At 33.4% G+C, this 18,109-nt stretch overlaps 1 protein-coding gene and 1 long non-coding RNA gene across 8 annotated transcripts in view; one reads left to right on the top strand and one right to left on the bottom strand.

Moving 5' to 3' along the window:
- Positions 1-3,804: 3,804 nt before the first annotated feature.
- The window catches only part of LOC131046378 (serine/arginine-rich SC35-like splicing factor SCL28), an 81,858-nt gene continuing 67,553 nt past the window's right edge, over positions 3,805-18,109 (bottom strand). For all 7 annotated transcript variants that reach the window (XR_009105989.1, XR_009105991.1, XR_009105990.2 and 4 more), the window contains 2 exons: positions 7,013-7,090; positions 3,805-4,295 (listed from right to left, as the gene is read on the bottom strand). Coding sequence is in view for 3 of the 7 variants with exons in the window: in XM_057980130.2 (XP_057836113.1) it covers positions 4,127-4,295; positions 7,013-7,090 (247 nt within the window). In the remaining 4 variants the exon portion in view is untranslated. The remainder of the gene's footprint in view (positions 4,296-7,012; positions 7,091-18,109) is intronic.
- On the top strand, positions 5,923-6,772 carry LOC131046408 (uncharacterized). Its single transcript, XR_009105996.1, has 2 exons — positions 5,923-6,015; positions 6,449-6,772. It is a non-coding gene; the product is annotated as an uncharacterized LOC131046408 (long non-coding RNA).

The raw sequence follows: 18,109 nt of genomic DNA, 5'->3' as shown, positions 1-18,109 counted from the left end.
GGGGAGATTTTTTCAAGAGAGGATAGAATACTTACTATTTTATTTTGTGTTGCATAGTGCGTAAAAACACCATTAACACTATCCCACTCTTTATGTGTCATTAGAAACATTCCCAAATTATTTTCATGCGGGCTGAAAGAAAAAAAGATGCATACCTCACTATGCCATTCGTGTGAGCTTCCCACTTTGAAGTCAGCAATGTGAGCAAACTTTTCAAATATTTCATTTTGACTTGAAGACAAATGATATCTTCTAGTGTGTGCATTATTGGATCTTCACTTTCAGCTTTATTTTCATGAGTTGTCTTGCAACCCTCTTGAATGGTTGGCATGGTAGTGTTGTAGTCAAGGAATGAATTACTAATAAGTTCATTTGCTTGCTCCATTTTGACTTCTCGTGGGTATCCCAAACAATCACCTAGGTCCCACATCTTGTTAAGGCCACAAGCTATGTTACTAGAATCAGAAAATACCTCACCACCCATTACAATAAGTGGATTATCAAATGATAACTCTTCCTTCATGTCAAAAAGGGATTACCAACAAATTGCCCGTTGAAATGTTTTGTAACAGCAAGCTGCTTGTCTATGTTTCTAATGGTTTCCTTGCAAACTTCCTGAATAGATAACACTTTTGCTTGAGCAATGAATCATCAATAGTTGTTGCCGATTTGGCAAATTCCAAATCAGCATTTCCTTCAATCTGAACACTGTCATGACAACTCATGTACTCACTTATGGATGCACCTGAAAATTTAGCTTCATCATCATCTTGACGTTTTGTACTTTGCATTGAGGAAGTCTCTTATTCCGAGATTTGAAATTGCTGGGGTGGTTATCTTTTTTTGTTGTCACACATGTAAATCAACACCATCATTTGTTCTTGACCTTATTATTTAGTCATGTCTGTCATTTTTATTAGGATGCTCTATTTCAAGTAACTTAAAGAATTCATCAAAGGAAAGTTGACCTTTGAACTCATCTGGAAATTCTGGAAATTCTTGATATTGATCAAGAATTTTGGTGTCTTCATGTATATAATCCCATTTATCCTTATCGCTTATCAATGATGTTAGGTCCTTCTGATATTTTTTAAATACTTGCAATAGCTCACTCATGGATTCTTGAAATGAACTTTTATTTTGCTATAGCCACTGAACGCTGTCATGCACTTTGCTAAAACCAACCTAATTATTGAAATTGACATTCACTGTTGGAACTTTGTCATGCAACTACAAATCTATTAAAAGTCTCCAACAGCGATTAAACACCAATAGGCTGTCAAGACCACTAGCTCTGATACCACTATAATGTCCCTACCAAGGAATTACTACTAACTTGGAATTGTTTTCAATTTTGGCACTCAGTCATTTTGTCAAGCACTTGGTAGAACATTAGAATTTACGAATTTATTGATTATGAACAACTATAACTACCAATCAATCTAATAGGAATTATGACAAACAATTGCCATGCATACATTTCTCATTTGAATGATTACTCAAATTTCAAGAATAACACAGAAAGGCTGATCTCATTAATTTCTTGATAAATTTACACATAATTCCCAATTCTGATACAACTCAAGTTGCTGACACAAATCAGGAATTCATATATAATAGAGTGGATTATTGTTCTGACTTGGAATGCTTCAAACTGCTGCTAACAAGATTGTTGACTTGCTTGAATAAAGATTATTCAGCCGAAGTTTGATTTAAACATTCAAATCACCTTTTTGACTCACGGGCATTTTGTCAAACATTTGGTAGAACATTATTTCTGACTTTTTACAATTTAGATCAGCTGCAACCTTCATGTATGATCATAGACATTCTCTCAAATAGTTTGAAGACATGGAATAATGCATAGACATTTTGACAAACATTTGTCATACAAGTAGCTGAAGCAAATATTCAAATACAATTAATTTCTGACCTCTAAACTGATATAGAAGATTCTGGGATAATATTTCTGAGTATAGTGATCAACATGTACAAGAAAATGGAGCAGTAACCTTGAACAAACTTAATGCATTAACAGCTGAAAGTGATTTACACTCATATCAGCAATAATGGTGGACAGATCTGCAGCCGTTTTTACCTCCTTATTCCTTCCAAAAGATAGCAGCACACTCAATAACCATTAGCAATCACCCTGGAATTTTCCATTAAGCTGTTATGACCAGGAAAGAGAAAGATTGTACTCCAAAATTTTATTATTTGAATCACTAATCTTCAGAAAATTTGTAACTTCCAACACTCATGAAAGTAAATACCAAATTAGAAGAATAATTCTGTTTTCAACACAAATCTTCAAACTCAAACATTTAGCTCCAATGTGGATCTTGTGTTATGTTGGTTATGGAATATCCTTCACTCCCAAAACAAATCTATGCTTGGGGGTTTTTGTCCTAAGGTGATAGAAATTTGCTCAACTCTACGATTGAGGTTTCAATAAAAAATCAAATGCCAAGAATATCAAGAATGAGAAAATGACTTCTCTCAGCTTCCTTTTATAACCCCTTGGGAATAATCTTTTAATAACTTTCTAGAAAAATATCATAATTTATCTCTTTATAAAGTGACTATTATTTTAATATACTTTTGAACTATATAAATCACTTTTATATTTAAAAATAATTATATTTCCACACAAACCATCAAGCTGCGAAAAATATTAAAATAGGCCAATTATGAATTCCGACCATGCCAACATAACCTTGAGTTGGTAGGATATCAATCTCGATGAAGTACGGCACTTTCAAAAATTAGCAGACTTCTCTAAGAAATGTGAAATGCTCTCAAAATGTCTAAACTGCATTCAGAAAGTACCATGGGACTTGCCTTGGTTTTCCGAACCCACTGCAATTGTTGGAATGCAGTCCTGAGAAGACTGGCACTCTCCAAGAAAGTTGGAGTCCTTGAAGATATTTGAAAGGCCACAAAAAGGGGACATTACAATCCCCTAAAAAAATCCGTGCTCATTGGGGATATATCAATTTTTTTTTGCAAAATAGGGGATGTGAGGGGACATTTCCTATCTATCCCCCCAGGAAGCTTTCATATTTTATGATGCTATATGTCTGGTATTTTGTAAGTTAAGGGGTGATAAGAAATCTAGATATTTGGAAAGTTGGATCCATTGTTGGTGAACTCGAGTAAGGAATGTCTTCCTAGTTTATGGTTCATGGAAACAGAAAAGAACTTCATCATATAAAGGCCAATTTATGAGGACATTTGCTTTAGGTGTATAAGGACATTGTAAGTAGACTCAATATTGTAGGCTATTTGAAAAGATTTGGATAAGGAATATTCCAAAACAGTTGATTCCAATCAAAAGGAGAAAATGCAAACTATGACCGAATATTGGAGGCTATTTGAAAAGATTTGCATAAGGAATATTGCAAAACAGTGGATTCAAATCAAAAGGAGAAAACGCAAACTATTTACTTTGTCCTCAAATTCAGCAACATTGGGTAGTTGAGAGTTTAGACATCTGTAACATTTCTGGTCCAACTCAATTAAAATCTCTCTCTCACACACGATATCCAATCAGACAACTGTCATAAGTCATATTGTTAAAATTAGCTCATATCATTAAAATTTCTTTCACAAATATAAACTTATCTTTCTGACGATAAGATATTCAATTTATAACTAGTGTCCCATAATGTAGAAGAAATGCCCACTTTCTTAATAACTTCGTAGTGAGAATGTTGAGCACATGTATTTTGGGAAGCAAAAGGAGAACATTAAGTGAAGAAAACTGAAATAATTGACAGGGAACAGGTTTTTGTGCACTTGAAATACTAGAAATTTCGAAGATCTATTCGTTTGGAATATGACATATGTACAGCTTCATGATCAGACAAGCAAAGAAATGACTCATGCATGTAGGCATGCTTCAAACAACATGGATAGACACTTGAGGCTGCATTGGTAAAATAGTCTGATAATATTACCATGTATAAATGCTTAACATATAGATATCTAACAAGGAAAATTAAATTTGCATGAGAATGTTTGTATTTATGACTATATACTTGCAAGATACTGTGTGAGGAGGACAGGACAATCCTACAAGTATCTTATTTTCATAATAGTAACTAATCTTATTTTCATAAAGTAACTAAGAGTCGTGTTCTTTTGCAAGCATCTGTTCTGGACGTTTAGCATCCTCCTTAGAAAAGACAACACTGATCTGATGCCCGCATATAATTTGATTATTCATATGGTGTTTGGCTTCTGCAGCATCCTCAGCGTTTCTGTACTTAACAAATCCAAAACCTGTTGGCTTTCTGCAGGGTCGATCAACATAAATTGTGAGTTGGTAGTAAAAATTCGAGAATATCCATATGATTTTTACTTTGTAAACTCTATTCATAAAATATAAAATCATTCTAAATTGGGTTTTAAATTAAAAAACTTACAGCCATCACACTCATTGTGTTTTAAAAGTAAAATAAAATAAAATACTTCTAATGATCACACTCAGTGTGTTTTAAAAATAAAAAATTTCTAAGTTCTAATGGTCACATTCATTGTAACGGGTAGCATGTTGACCAAATTTCAATTTTTTCCCAAAAGCAATTAAAAACGTGCACACATACAAGGGGTGGATGGGTGGCATTCAATGCTTGAAGCTCTTCTTGATTGATAATTTTTTGTTTAATTTTAGGGACTATAATGGAATTTGTTCTACTACAATAGGCTGAAATAATAAGCGGAAGATGCCAAGGGAGATAGATTTTGTTTATATACCTATGTTTTAGCTCCCATAAATTTCTATTAAAGACCAAATGGTTCCACACAGTTTTCTTTTCCTTGGAAAATTGTCTTCAACCACTATCTATAAGAAAATATAGAACTAGATAAAGAGCTATTCATCAGTTGCTATCAGTTTTTTACATCGGAGAATCCTCTTTTGGAGTAAAGATCAGTGGCAACTTTCTAGAAACTGCAGTTCTGAATTCGGATTGCATATATAGATTGCAGAAAGTGCATCACAGAACCATAAGATTAGTATTTGAATTTTGTTGTCTTGAAGCCATAGCGATGATTATATGATGTGGAATCTATGTCATGAGTTATTACATTATTATATTCTGAACAACACTTCTTCCATATCTAGAATGTGATCACGACCATACAAACAACTTTAGGAATAGCATTAAATTTACTGCTTAAGTACTAGAATTTAAAAGAATCAAATGTTCATCCATCATCTCCAAATATGATATAAATGTTAGTATAAGATCAATATAGATTAATGTTAGCATTATAGGAAATATGTTAGTATAATGGAGTATATGTTAGTCTTATATTTATTATATTATTATTGAGATGTAAGCTGTAAAATGTAGGTTGTCCTGTGTAATAAGGTTGGTTGTTTCATTTTTTGGCTTATGTGATGAGCCCTTCCGCAATGTAAGATTTGCATATTCCCGATGATGAATCACTGCGTGATTCGAAACGTCGATAAAAAATTACAGTGTAATTCCAAAAGCTTGTAGTCTAATTCTATGGACTGTGGAAAATTATTTCCTTCTAATATTCATCGGTTCAAGAATATAATGATAACATGGTATCAGAGCCATATCAATATATCTGTTAATTATTCTAGTGCTGGAGCAGCTGTAATCATTATATTTCCCACTGTAGAATAGGAGGTGACTAAGTACCTGGCAGTGATATGAAGGACTTGGAACTGAGTGAATTAGATGCTGGAAGCGGTGTTGGAGCTGTAGGATGTTCAAAGACTGCTGTATTTCCATATGGGTAAGCTTGAAAGGGTGTAAGAATATAGGACTGCTGTTTTGACTGCAGTAAAGTTGTGGGATAGCAGTGAGGCGTTTAATTTTTTGACATTGTTCTTAGTTGGCATTATAGTCCACAGCTTCAAACAGTCCAAGGTCATATTACAGATCAGCTTGCATTTTGTGAGATCAAGCTTTGTTGAGATCGGTAAGGTATGAGGGTGGTAGAGAGGAGTCATGGCAAGATCGTTTGCAGCCAAGAGTAATCATTTTTTGCTTTTCTATTTAATTATTAATATGAATTCTAAAGCTTTATAAAGATTTAGGATTTTATCAAATCATATTTTATAATGTTTGAAATTTGTAGGTTCCTAAATTTTTCCTTATTGGCCTAATTCGTGTTAACTTTGTATCTTCTAATCTAGAAGGAATTTTCATTTGAAAATTGGTCACATTTTAGATAGTAACCGGTAACCCTATAAAGTCGCCTATCAATTTGTTTTGTTGCAGCATTTATAGTCTCCAAATTTAATTGTTATTGCAATTTGTTGAAAGTTATTGCTGATCTACCTATTGGGTGGAATGATTTAGATGTTTACAATTTGTTGAAAGTTATTGCTGATCTACCTATTGGGTGGAATAATTTAGATGTTTACAGTGAAAGTTGCAACTGTTGAGTGGATGTGTATCTACAGGTTTGCTGCTCGTTTCCGTCTTTTTTTTTATGGTTGGAGTATCTACAGGTTTTGCCATGTCTTTCACTTCTGCTCTTTCGTATGCTATGCAAATTCTGTCCATGATGACCTTGCATGGCCTTTTGGTAGTATGCTATGGTATTAGTGTCCTTGCATGGCCTATTACTGCTGTTTTAGTTACTCATGAGCTTCTAAACGGTGACCCTGCGTGGTCTAAGGTGTTTGATATATTTTGTTAATATCCTCTGGAATGCAGTTACACCTGAACTTGGATCTAAAATCTTTTTTGTCAGAAATGTTTGGTAGAGTTTTTCTTGTACTTTATTCATTTGAAATAATTCGTGGGTCTCTTACTACCAAGCTTACTTATACTATCGGGTCACATAAAGATTGTGAAATGGGAAAACTGCAATAGAGATTGGTCGATGAAGCTTTAATCCCATAAAGCAAAACCCAAACATCATTATAGGATACAAGATGTCAAATAACACATCAATTTTACAGAAAAATGAATAGATTTAAAGAAAGAAATGAGAGACTGCGAAGAAGCAAAAATAAACATACCCTGTATGGTAATTTTTAGGAAGATATACATCATTCATAGGTCCAAAGCTCTCAAAGGGAATGCGAAGATCCTCTGGCCTGTAAATAGAAAGTCATATGTTAATCCAAAATTTGAAGGTGGTAGCAAGCATAAATATAACAAAAAATCTCGCTCAAAAAGGTATCATATTCATACACAAATATTAATGAACTAGAAATTACTTATAGTCAATGTGATAAGATGAAACAAATTTTTACATTGAAAATTGTAGGGTTATTCAATTCTTCTGTAATTATCAAAGTTCCATTCTCCAAATTGTCTGTCCTTACGTGGGAAGTTTTTATAATAAATAAAAACTGTATATTGATAGTATCTTTTCAAATTGGCATCATTTTTTATGTATGAATAACAAAATACAAAAAATGTTTTTGGGACGTGTAGAGGTAACATTGGTTCTATATTTTACTTCAAAACTATTGATGTGGGATCCGGTCTCAATTTAAAAGTTGATATTACGAACAAACCTAATGGCTGTAAGAAAACTCTCATATCTAGCTAGGAAGTTTTTTGATTTCTCTTTATGTTTTCCCCCCTTCTATTGTTTAAATGGTTCTTGTTGTGATACTATATGATTTTATATTTCTAAGAAGTTGTAAATTTTCACACCATTCATTCTTCTAATGGCAGCTCCAATGTTTTTAGGGGGAAATCATTTTTTTTACAAGAGGAATCCAAGGTTAGTTTGATGACTCGAAGCTTAGCTCTTAGTTACGGGGTGGGCGCTCCCCCTCTCAATCTCTCATGCAATGGACCTCACACCACACATTGCATTTAAATAAGCAAAAAGATGTCAGTTGAGACCAAGTGAGTTGACCCAAGGGGCCTTAGTGGGAACCCATTATTAAACTCATGTAGACTATTCTCCTAATACCTAGTTGTGGGTGTGTCAATCCAATGATTCTTATCCATATTATTACCATACCATACAACTTTATGTTTGCATCTCTTTTGTCAATTAGACTTCATTGCAAATTAATAGTTGAGTTTGAGAAAAGTCGTGTTCCAACATTCAACACTAGTTATATAGAAATGTTAATAGTGCATCTTTTTGATTCTTAATGCCATTTTTAAATAATTTTATTAGGTTGGGTTTTGTTTGGGTCCACCACAACACTTAAATTTAGGACAATGGATTCTAAGCTTCCTAGTTAATTAAATCTTCAAATGAAGATCTTCTAAAAACTTCAAATGAACCCTTGATTAGGAGTTATATTGTGGAATCTATTCTGCTTTGCATGAGAAAAAACAGTAGTTGAGGTAAAGCCTTGGGTGCCTTCCCTTTTAATGTTCCCCAAAATTTAGCCTTTTCTACTTCTTCATGACTTTGGCTATTGTAGTTGAAATAAATGTTCAAACCATATTTCTTATGAAGCATTGGCTCCTCTTATGAACTTTAAACATCAAATATTTGTTTCAGTCGAGTCTTTCCCACCTTGTACTTGTAAGGCTTGTTTTCATGGTTCTAATTTCATTTAACACACTATTTCAAATTTGGTTCAACAAATGTTTTTCTTTATGAACCAAGTATAATGCCCTTGTTGAGAAAGATGCCTTTCAATAAATCATAGCTTGCAAATAAATAGAAAAAACCCTAGGCGATGAAGTAAAAAATAATAATGTTTCCACTCTAGGGGTCAACCTAGATAGGAATTTAACGAGGATCAATTACACAACGGAGGTTGACCTGGATTATAAAGAATCAAATTGCCAACAGTTTATTTAAGGAGCTGACTTGAGTAAAAAGGAAATTAATATAATAAATTATGTTTATTGTTGTTGGGCCGACCTCCTTGAAAGGATATGACCTTTGGGGGAAGAGTCATCTATTGCATATAAATAAGAGTTTTAGGTGGTCATTTGGGGGGATTCATTCAAGGAATATCTATCCAACTAAGAGCATAAATAAAGAGCCGCGAAAGGGCAAAAATGGAGAATATCTCCTAGATTTTGTAGTAGATTTAAGAGCAGATTAGACAATTTAAGGGATAGGAAGGTGCAATTACCTCCAAAAAGGGCAAAGATCATTTGTTAGGAAATTGGACAAGGTAGTGATCATCCTAAGAAGAGAGTAGCAATATAATTAATAATTAACACACAAGGAGAAGACAGAGATATAAAAAAGGAGTAGACTTCCTTGGAGGTAGGCTTAGAACCCTCAAGGAATCAATCAATCAACATCAAAGAAGAGAAGTCAACCAATCTTAACTGACTATTTGACTTGAATGTGTTAATTGATAATTTGATTATAGAGTTGCTAAGGGAAAGTCATCAGACTATGATAAGTGCTTGGGACAATGCAAAGAATTTTGTTATGGTTGATTGGTTATCTTGTTTTCCACTTGATAAATGGTAGAAATAATATGCAGTTAATATATAGACTTTTAAAAACTTTAACCAATGAATTGTCCCATTATGGAGCGAAGAAAGTGCATACAAGGAAGGCAAGTAGCTAGGAATCAATTTATGTAGAGACACCCTAAGTGGTTCTAGGAGGTCGAATAGTCGATGCCATTTCGTGCTCTTGGACTTGATGGAATGGCTTGAGGTGCTTTGTATGATCTTCCAATGGTGCTCCATAATGAGGATAGGTCGTTAGAGAAAGTATTATTGGAATACATAGTAAGGTATGCATATAGCTAGGGACCCATTCGGGTAGAGACACCCCAAGTGGGGTTGGGAGGTCGAATGGCTAGGGTCATTTTGTGCTCGTGGGCTTGATGGAACGATGGTGCCTTATATGACTTTCTAATGAACTCATTTAATGAAATTAGTTATATCATATGATTGAGTTAATGTTCCTGACTTTAGTAGGAAAGATCTATGTTTTTTGATTGAGATCATAGTTCTAGGAGGAAAGATCTATATTATGGATTATACTTCAATGGTTACCAAACATAATTGCAAGTTCTCAATCAGGATCTATCTTGTTCCACAATTGGTAAATGATATCGCTAACTCTATCCCATTTCTTGTTTTGGAATGATAATTTTAGGGCAAAACCTAGGGCATTGGAAATAGGGACATTACACCACACCTCTAAATATAGGCATGAAGAGTATGGTTGAAAAGTTGTTCATAAGATTTTGATTTAACAAGCACATTCTCATCATTATATGTAGCTTTGAGTAATATTAAGGATTTTATAAGATACTAAAATTTGTTCTTTATGAGGAGCTATATTTGATTAGTTGTTTTTCCTCATGCAATGTTTTCTTCATATTTGACTAAAAAAATTTAATCTCTCACAAAAACCAAATTAAATCCTCATCCAACTCAATTAATTATTTGGTCATTTATATTTTCATCTCAGATTGGGAAAACTACCATTTGTAATATAACAAGTATTTAAATCCCCTATTAATGGGGTTAGGAAGGATGTTCTTCCTTTAAACCCCTAGATTGGAATAGAGTGGAAAGATCTTGAACAAGGTTGGGTTAAGGTGAATTTTTCTTGGGTTATGTCTAGATTTGTTGGGAAGTTTGATTCTTATTTTCGCTACGACGACAAAGCCGTTGGATCGGGATACTCCTCCCTAGGTTCTCCAACTATGGGTGGCGTCGAGTACATAGCACACAATCAAACTAGTAGAGTTATAGGAAAAAAAATTGAATTCTTGGGCGATACAATGAACAACATTGTAGATTTTAGGTTGCCCTCTTAGGCCTAGAACTTGATTTGGAATTGAATGCAAACCGATTGCATCTTGAAAGAGATTCCTTAATTACGACAAACACTATACACTGAAATTCAGCTCCCAATTAGAAATTGGGTCATAAGACCAATTAGGACTCTCATCAATCGATTCACGAAATTCAAATTAATACATGTTTATGAGATTGCCAAAAAGGCATTTGACTATGCTTCTTAACCGACTTGGCATTTGTATTCAAGTGAGTGATAATCATTTTTAATGATATTGGAATGCCGTGATGACTTGTTCTAGGATTGACGTCACCCCATTATGAATGCAAGTGGGTTGAGGGGTATGAGATGACAAACGTTCCCAATTGTACGAGCTCTTCCTAGTACCACGAGGCCATTGGAAAAACAACCACTAAGAGGTTGCATTTAGAGCGATGCGATGCAAAAATGATGGCGAATGTGTGATTGTTTCTATTGCCAACATGCTAAACATTATTACTTGGTTGCTCGATGATCCTCAAGAGTGTGCTAAGTGATTACATTGCATTTATATCTTGACTTCTTTACATATATGGGAGATATGACAAGACAGGGTCAGATTACAAAGACATCATGATGAGATTGCCTTGGGATAGAAGCTTATGTTATGGTGACAATAGGTTGAGACACCTATTTATTGCTCTCAGTAGTTGTGGATGACTCACTTCTTTGGTATTGCAAGTATTTGATGTCAACAGTAGATAATGGATACTCCTATCAGGCCAGTTTCAAAGAAGCATTAACTATCAGGGGGAGGGAGGTTTTTGAGAAGCCCCTCAAGACAATTCCTACCTTTGGTCATTGTCTAGTTGTCCATGTCGTGTAGACCATTCCTAGTGATGAGTTTCTTAGAGCATGTCATTGATACTGGGTTAAAACGAATGTGACAACCATGTTCTTGGCCACCATTTTGGAAGTAGGGGAGTCACAGGAGAGGGTTATGGTGCTATGTTAGAACCTTTTCAAGAAACCTCACCTTGGTACTATATGTAAGTTGAAATGGTAGTTTTTTATCAAGGTAGTAGTGGGGTGTTTGGTTGGCTCATCAGGCAGGGTAAAGCTATGAACATTGTACTTTTTTTATTCTAATACAACGGGTGCTGCCCCTAGTAGCTATTTACTTACCCAAAAAAATATAACAAGTATTTAAATAAAGATATTAGCATGGTTATGGCTCTTGCCTACACAAACACTAATCACATAAAATATTATTGGCAATTTAAAAGTGTTTAGAAGTGAAAAGTTAAAAGTAATCCTTAGATGAAGCAAAAATATTTTGCAATGATTTGTCTCTCATGATAGGAAATGTTTTACCAACCTACTTCGAGCCTTATAGTGTTGCCCCCATATTTTTAGCAAAAAATGATTTTGTATTCTTCCACGCAATAGTAATTCGATATAAATTTTAGTGTTACTATGATATTACACTTGCACTTTTTTAGATTAATTGATCTACATTTTGTTAGCATCCTTTTTAAAATCACATGACTTACTCTTTGTTTTTATATTTATGGTTATTGACGAATCCTTGCGTGCAATTTTGTCATTGGTGCCTAATCAATTTGAATTATATATGTTTGAATGCATGTTGTAGTAATAAGAATAATCAAATTTTATTCAACTATATAATGTGGGTGTCTTTATTAGATTGTAAAATGAATTCTTACAATCTAATTTAAATGATTTATCATAATTTAAAAATAAAAATATATAAATTTCAAAATTAATTAGTTAATGTAATTTCTGATTCGAAGCTAAGCCTTGATCTTCTAAAATCATTTGCATGTTCGCAAATTGCACCAACACTTTCTACTAACAAGAACATACATTTGAATTCTTGTGATTAATAATGATTGCAACGACCATACTAACACTTTCCAAGGGCCACTCCATTTTTGCCTGCATCTTAATTGACCTTGACATCTCCTCGCCTCTTCTTGGGGTTGTGGTTCTTATGGTTGGGGATAGGCCTTGGACTCAACTGTTGGATTATGAGGACCTCCCCTTTTGCTGTTGGAGATGTTTTTCTAGTAGTCATTTAGCTTTGGATTGCTTCTTTTTATATCACAAAGTTGTAGCTACTTGGTGGATGCTACAATAGATCACTTGATTGTCTATGCTTTTGACTTTCTTGACTCCTCTCATGAGGATGTGTCCTCTCGGAATGAAGTTCTTACTGCCATTGATGTTGCTATTAATGTTGTTGTTGTTGTACTTGAGGTTTTTGTCCCTCTCGCTTCTCCTGTTTTGTCGCCTCGATCTATTGTTGAACATGCTTCTGGTATACTATCGCAACACTTGTTGTTTTGCAACAACACTCTACTAACACTACTGATTGTAATCTTGCGTGGTCCCTCCCGATTGATCTCTCTTGTTGTCCCTCTCGCTTCTCCTGTTCTGTCGCCTCAATCTATTGCTGAACATGCTTTTGGTACACTTTCGCAATAGCCTGTTGTTGTTCTGCAACAACACTCTACTAACACTACTGATTGTAATCTTGCGGGGTCCCTCTCGATTGATCTCTCTTGATGGTCCTACTGACAATATCGCCTAAACAATGGTTTCTCGTAGGAGAACGAGGAAGTCTTCTCCCCTCCCCTAAACCCCTCCTTGTTTGGATTCAGGTGTTTCTCCCCCTCCTTGATTGGGGTTTTTGGGTGTTTTCTGGTTTGACAAGTTTTTCTTTGGACCCTCCAATTGTGTTTTTTGGGGTTTGCCCCCTTGTTTTGTTGGTTCTTACTGCCTTCGGGTTGTTGTTTTAAGGGTCAACATCCTTATGTTTTGGTGTTGTTATTGTGTTGTTGATAGTCTTTGACTATGTTAAGGGCCAACGCCCTAATTAACGTTGCTTTTCTAATAAAAAACACTATCCAACATTCTTTATTTAGAAGCAACACAAATGAGTAAGGCCTTCATTTTCAAAACTTACAAAAGTTTCTAACAAATATTTGTGTTTTTGGCATATACATCATTAAATGAATATAATGATAAAAAATATATATACAAAACATTTTTTATCTCCCATCTTTCTCCATGCTAAAGTGTAATGAATAGCAAGGTGTATTAAGGAGACGTTAGGTCATTTTCCTTTTATTATTTCTAATGGTAAATGTATGATAACATGTTCAATTGTTTTGCCTCATCAACTTATAGTTTGAATGAGTCATCAATAGTATCATTCGTGCCAATCTAAATTTTGAATTAGTTTTTCTCTTAGCATCATTCTTCTTGTATCATTTTTGTGAGCTAGTAAACTTATTATTGAGTCAATCTCATTGACCCATATTTTATAACTAGTTGTTTCCAAGAACCCATCTCTCATGGGCATGAATGGTTGATTTGGTACTAATTCATCCAGGTGATACTCATAGAATCGAAGAATCAAGAGTTCCCAATATGTCACCCAAATTAGTACAACTCATGTATGCTCAAGAATAAAGATTTTATACAACTTCGACCACTGAGCTTGCTACCCCATTTACTAGACCTTTAGCAAGTATTTTGTCTTATGAATTCTTGGAACTCTCAATGTCTTTCATTATCAATATTTCATGTTCTTGCAATATACCATTATGTAATATGAGTTTTGGGAATAGAGTGCAATAGAAACAATCCAATGCCATTAAACAAAATTCAATGCAAGCTAGCTTCATAAGAACCCATCTCATGAACTTGAATTGTGTAGTTGGCACTTATCGCATCCAGGTGCTACTCATAAGTATGGACTCACAAATTTTGTGAGGCTGTTCATTTTAGTACAATATTTTAATATTTCGTAATAATTTACTAGATAGGTTACTATATATAAATCATTAAGATCAAAATATTGATTGCCAACAATATCTTTCACAAAATATCACACACAAAAAAAAAATCCAATGTCAAAGAGTACTTGGAACAACATTAAAATCAAAGACTATATGCTTATAATCTCATTTATTGTTGCTACTCTAGTGTTTACATTTGTATGATTTAGTGTAATGATAGGAATTATTAGGTTCTTAAAACAAATATTAACTAGCACTTACATCTCAATTATCGAGTACTCCAACACTTATAAGTACAACAAAGGCAATGGAATATCTTGAGAATTGGTAAAATTATTTTTTTCATTATGTACAATAAAATCTTTATTTGCATATCAATAAAGATGTCCATATTCTTGGGTACCTTAATTATGCTTATTTTCATCATCTAGAATTCCACAATACCTCTTTATATTTGACCACCGTTTTGCATACACAATGTTAAATTTATGGAGTATGATTTTACCATTATTTATAGTAAAAATTGTCCTTTGGTATCTTCATAGTCAACATAAGTTGCAAAATAATGAAAAAGAAGGCACCTTCTCTTTCCTTAGAGTACTTTCATTTCTATCTCTCCATAAGTAGCATGTGATTTAATTAAATAGGATGGCCCGAAAATCTTTTTAAATCTTTGTCAAAGTGTTAAACAAAACAAAAAATAAATCACACCAAGTTATAACACCTTTATTGTCCCACCCTCTATTTTCATTAAAAGACGAGGACCAAACATTTTTTTGAAAAATTACATTTTGAAAATAAAAATAATAGAATGAAAAACGTAAGGAGTAAGGTTAACAAATTCAAAATAAAGCCAACAATAATTTGTTTAAGGCCTAATAACTATCTAAAACAATACTTTAGTTTCTAACTAGAAGGACCACATATTCTAAAGTATGTTTCCTTTACTAGATATGTTATGTTTCCATAACGTAGTATATTTAAAAATTGGGTATGAGTAAGCATACAATATATTTCTTTCATTTTTACCTTAATGAATGAAGAACCATATCTCCATTTCAAGTTATCAAGAATCTTTATGTTGGAGTTTTTGGTTGAATGGAGTGTTTTAATATCATTTAGAGCTTTGCACGTCATTGAAATCTTTTGTTTGGATTTCGTTCCATGTCATTAAAATTAAAAACCTTTTGCAACCCACCCTTTTACAAAGCAACTTTTTATTGGTGATAAGGATTTGTTTTACATGTTAGACTCCACCAAATGGATTAAAACTAAATTTATCATCTTTCTTAGAAAAAAAATCATACCTAGTTCACAAATGCTTCATTGGTCCCCAATCTCTCCATGTGGTACAAAAACTAAACTAAATTTATCCTCTTTCCTAGAAAAAACTTCATACCTAGTTCACAAATGCTTCATTGGTCCCCAATCCCTCCATGTGGTACAAAAACTAAGCCACTGGGTTTAACAATAAATTTCCCCAATGGAATATCACGGGGATGAAGACTTTTACACTCTCTGGTTTTCTTTGAAGTGATCACATTTATATTATTTCTAATGTAAACTTTTCTACAATTTAAGCCCTTTAGGAGCTTTGGGAATCTATATTGTTGCCAATGTATTTGTTGGATTTTTAAAACTTTACAAGTAGTCTATCAAAGCTAGTGGATTTTCTATTTTTAATGGATTTGATTGAGACAGAGAGATTTTTTCTTTTGAAGTTCTTTGTCTTGCTCCAAGGTATCTTCATCATCAATGTATTTTGGGGACAATTCTCATACACAAGTTCCTAGCTTCTTCATTTTCCTTAACCAAATTCAGAAAACATGGTCTTGAACAAATTCATGAATGTCTTTTATGTAGCTTTAGGATTTGCATTCATCTTTCCTACAACATCAATAAGAGCTACCCATTTTTTAGCAAACTTAGCTTTCAACATGTTAAACCAGTATTTAATGCCTTTATCTCCCATTTTAGTCCAATTAATCTGAGTTCTTAGTTTAGCTTCTAGGGCTAAAAGGATTTGATGGCATGTTACTTGTGCCTTAGTTTTATTAGTTTATTTTTAAGGTCATCATTGTTAGGGTTCTCAAAGTAGTTCTTCACACAACCATTTTTTTTCATACCCATCTCTCATCCTTGCTCTATTAAGAGCATTTAACATGCTTAAAAATGTTTTCCCAACCATTTGTCAAGTTGCTTCAAAATTCATTAGCAAAAATGGAAGGAAATATAAGCTCATTCAAATTTTAATAGTATGCATCACATTTTTATAATCTTTATTAACTAGTAATTCCACTCTCAGTTCATATAACTCCATTTCAATTCCCTTTTTATTTGTAATTTCATCCTAAAATATAGCCATCACTCGAATTGAATGATTGCCAAACATGTTGGAGAGTATTACCTAAACGATTATTAGCATTACCTTGAAACTATTATTAGCATTGTATATTTGGAAGAAGAATCCATTTATATAGAACCTATCTAACCTTGAGTAAATCCTTTTATTTCCCTTTTCATTATGCTCTATGTATACCAAATAATTCTACACTTTTTTTTCTTTTAATCTATTAGATTTGAGATATTAAGGAACCTTTTTTATTTGGACTAGAACATAAACACATTTCTTTTCTAATTTGATTTATTTCCTCCTAGCTTATCTTCTTTATGTTCACCATGTTAAAGTTTCCACATAATAAACATAGAATTTTCTAAATTTTGTATGTCATCCATCTCCAAAGTTCACATCACTCTATATGGTCATTAGATGTTTAGACAAATGCATTACCACTTTTTTCCTTCACCTTAATGGTAATTTATACAACTCGATGACAAGGTGAGCCTCCATAATTATTTATCGAAGGGGACCATTTAGGGATAACCAAAATAGAAACACTTCTCTTTTCATTGTTTGAAAAAACAGAATTTTGATTCTTTTTAGGAAAATTTTAAGCTACATTTTAAATTAAAATCAATGACTTTAATTTCCTAAAGTAGCAAACAATCTAAATCCATATTTAAAATTACAAAGGGATTTTAAAACATATTTTCTATCAAGGGTCTCAAAAGTCCTTATGCTTGAACTCACACTAATCATTTAAAACTTTGGAGATTGGGAGGGTTTGGGTCCTTTATATAGCCTATCAAATAGCTTGGGATTTCCTCTCCTTTCCCCCTTTTTGTGATATTGGATTACCAAGGGAAGGGTCTATTGATTTCCCCTTTGGAAGGTCATCCACTATTTCATTTATTAGATTGTCTTATTTTTTCACTTTTCTTGACAAATTCAATTTCCTACTCTTCCTAAATAAATTGGGATGCTTGAGACATATGGTTCACTTCTACAATTTAACCAATATCATTTGACAAATACAAGGGCCCCTATTATTTTTGTTTTTAATTCTTCCACTATTTGTAAGAGGGAGCTCAACTAGAATTACAATATATTCTCCAATTAGTTATCTTCAACTGATGAAAAAAATCATTTCCTTGATAGCATTAACTACTCTCCAAAATAATTTTACCAATGACACTCTCGTCCACTTTGATGCAGGAGCATTGGACTAGTTTTAATTTTTTTGTTTGCCTATTTTCATTTCATTCTA

This window comes from Cryptomeria japonica, chromosome 10 (genome assembly GCF_030272615.1).
Source record: "Cryptomeria japonica chromosome 10, Sugi_1.0, whole genome shotgun sequence".
Lineage (NCBI taxonomy): Eukaryota > Viridiplantae > Streptophyta > Pinopsida > Cupressales > Cupressaceae > Cryptomeria > Cryptomeria japonica.
This window is presented reverse-complemented; position numbering and strand designations above follow the sequence as displayed.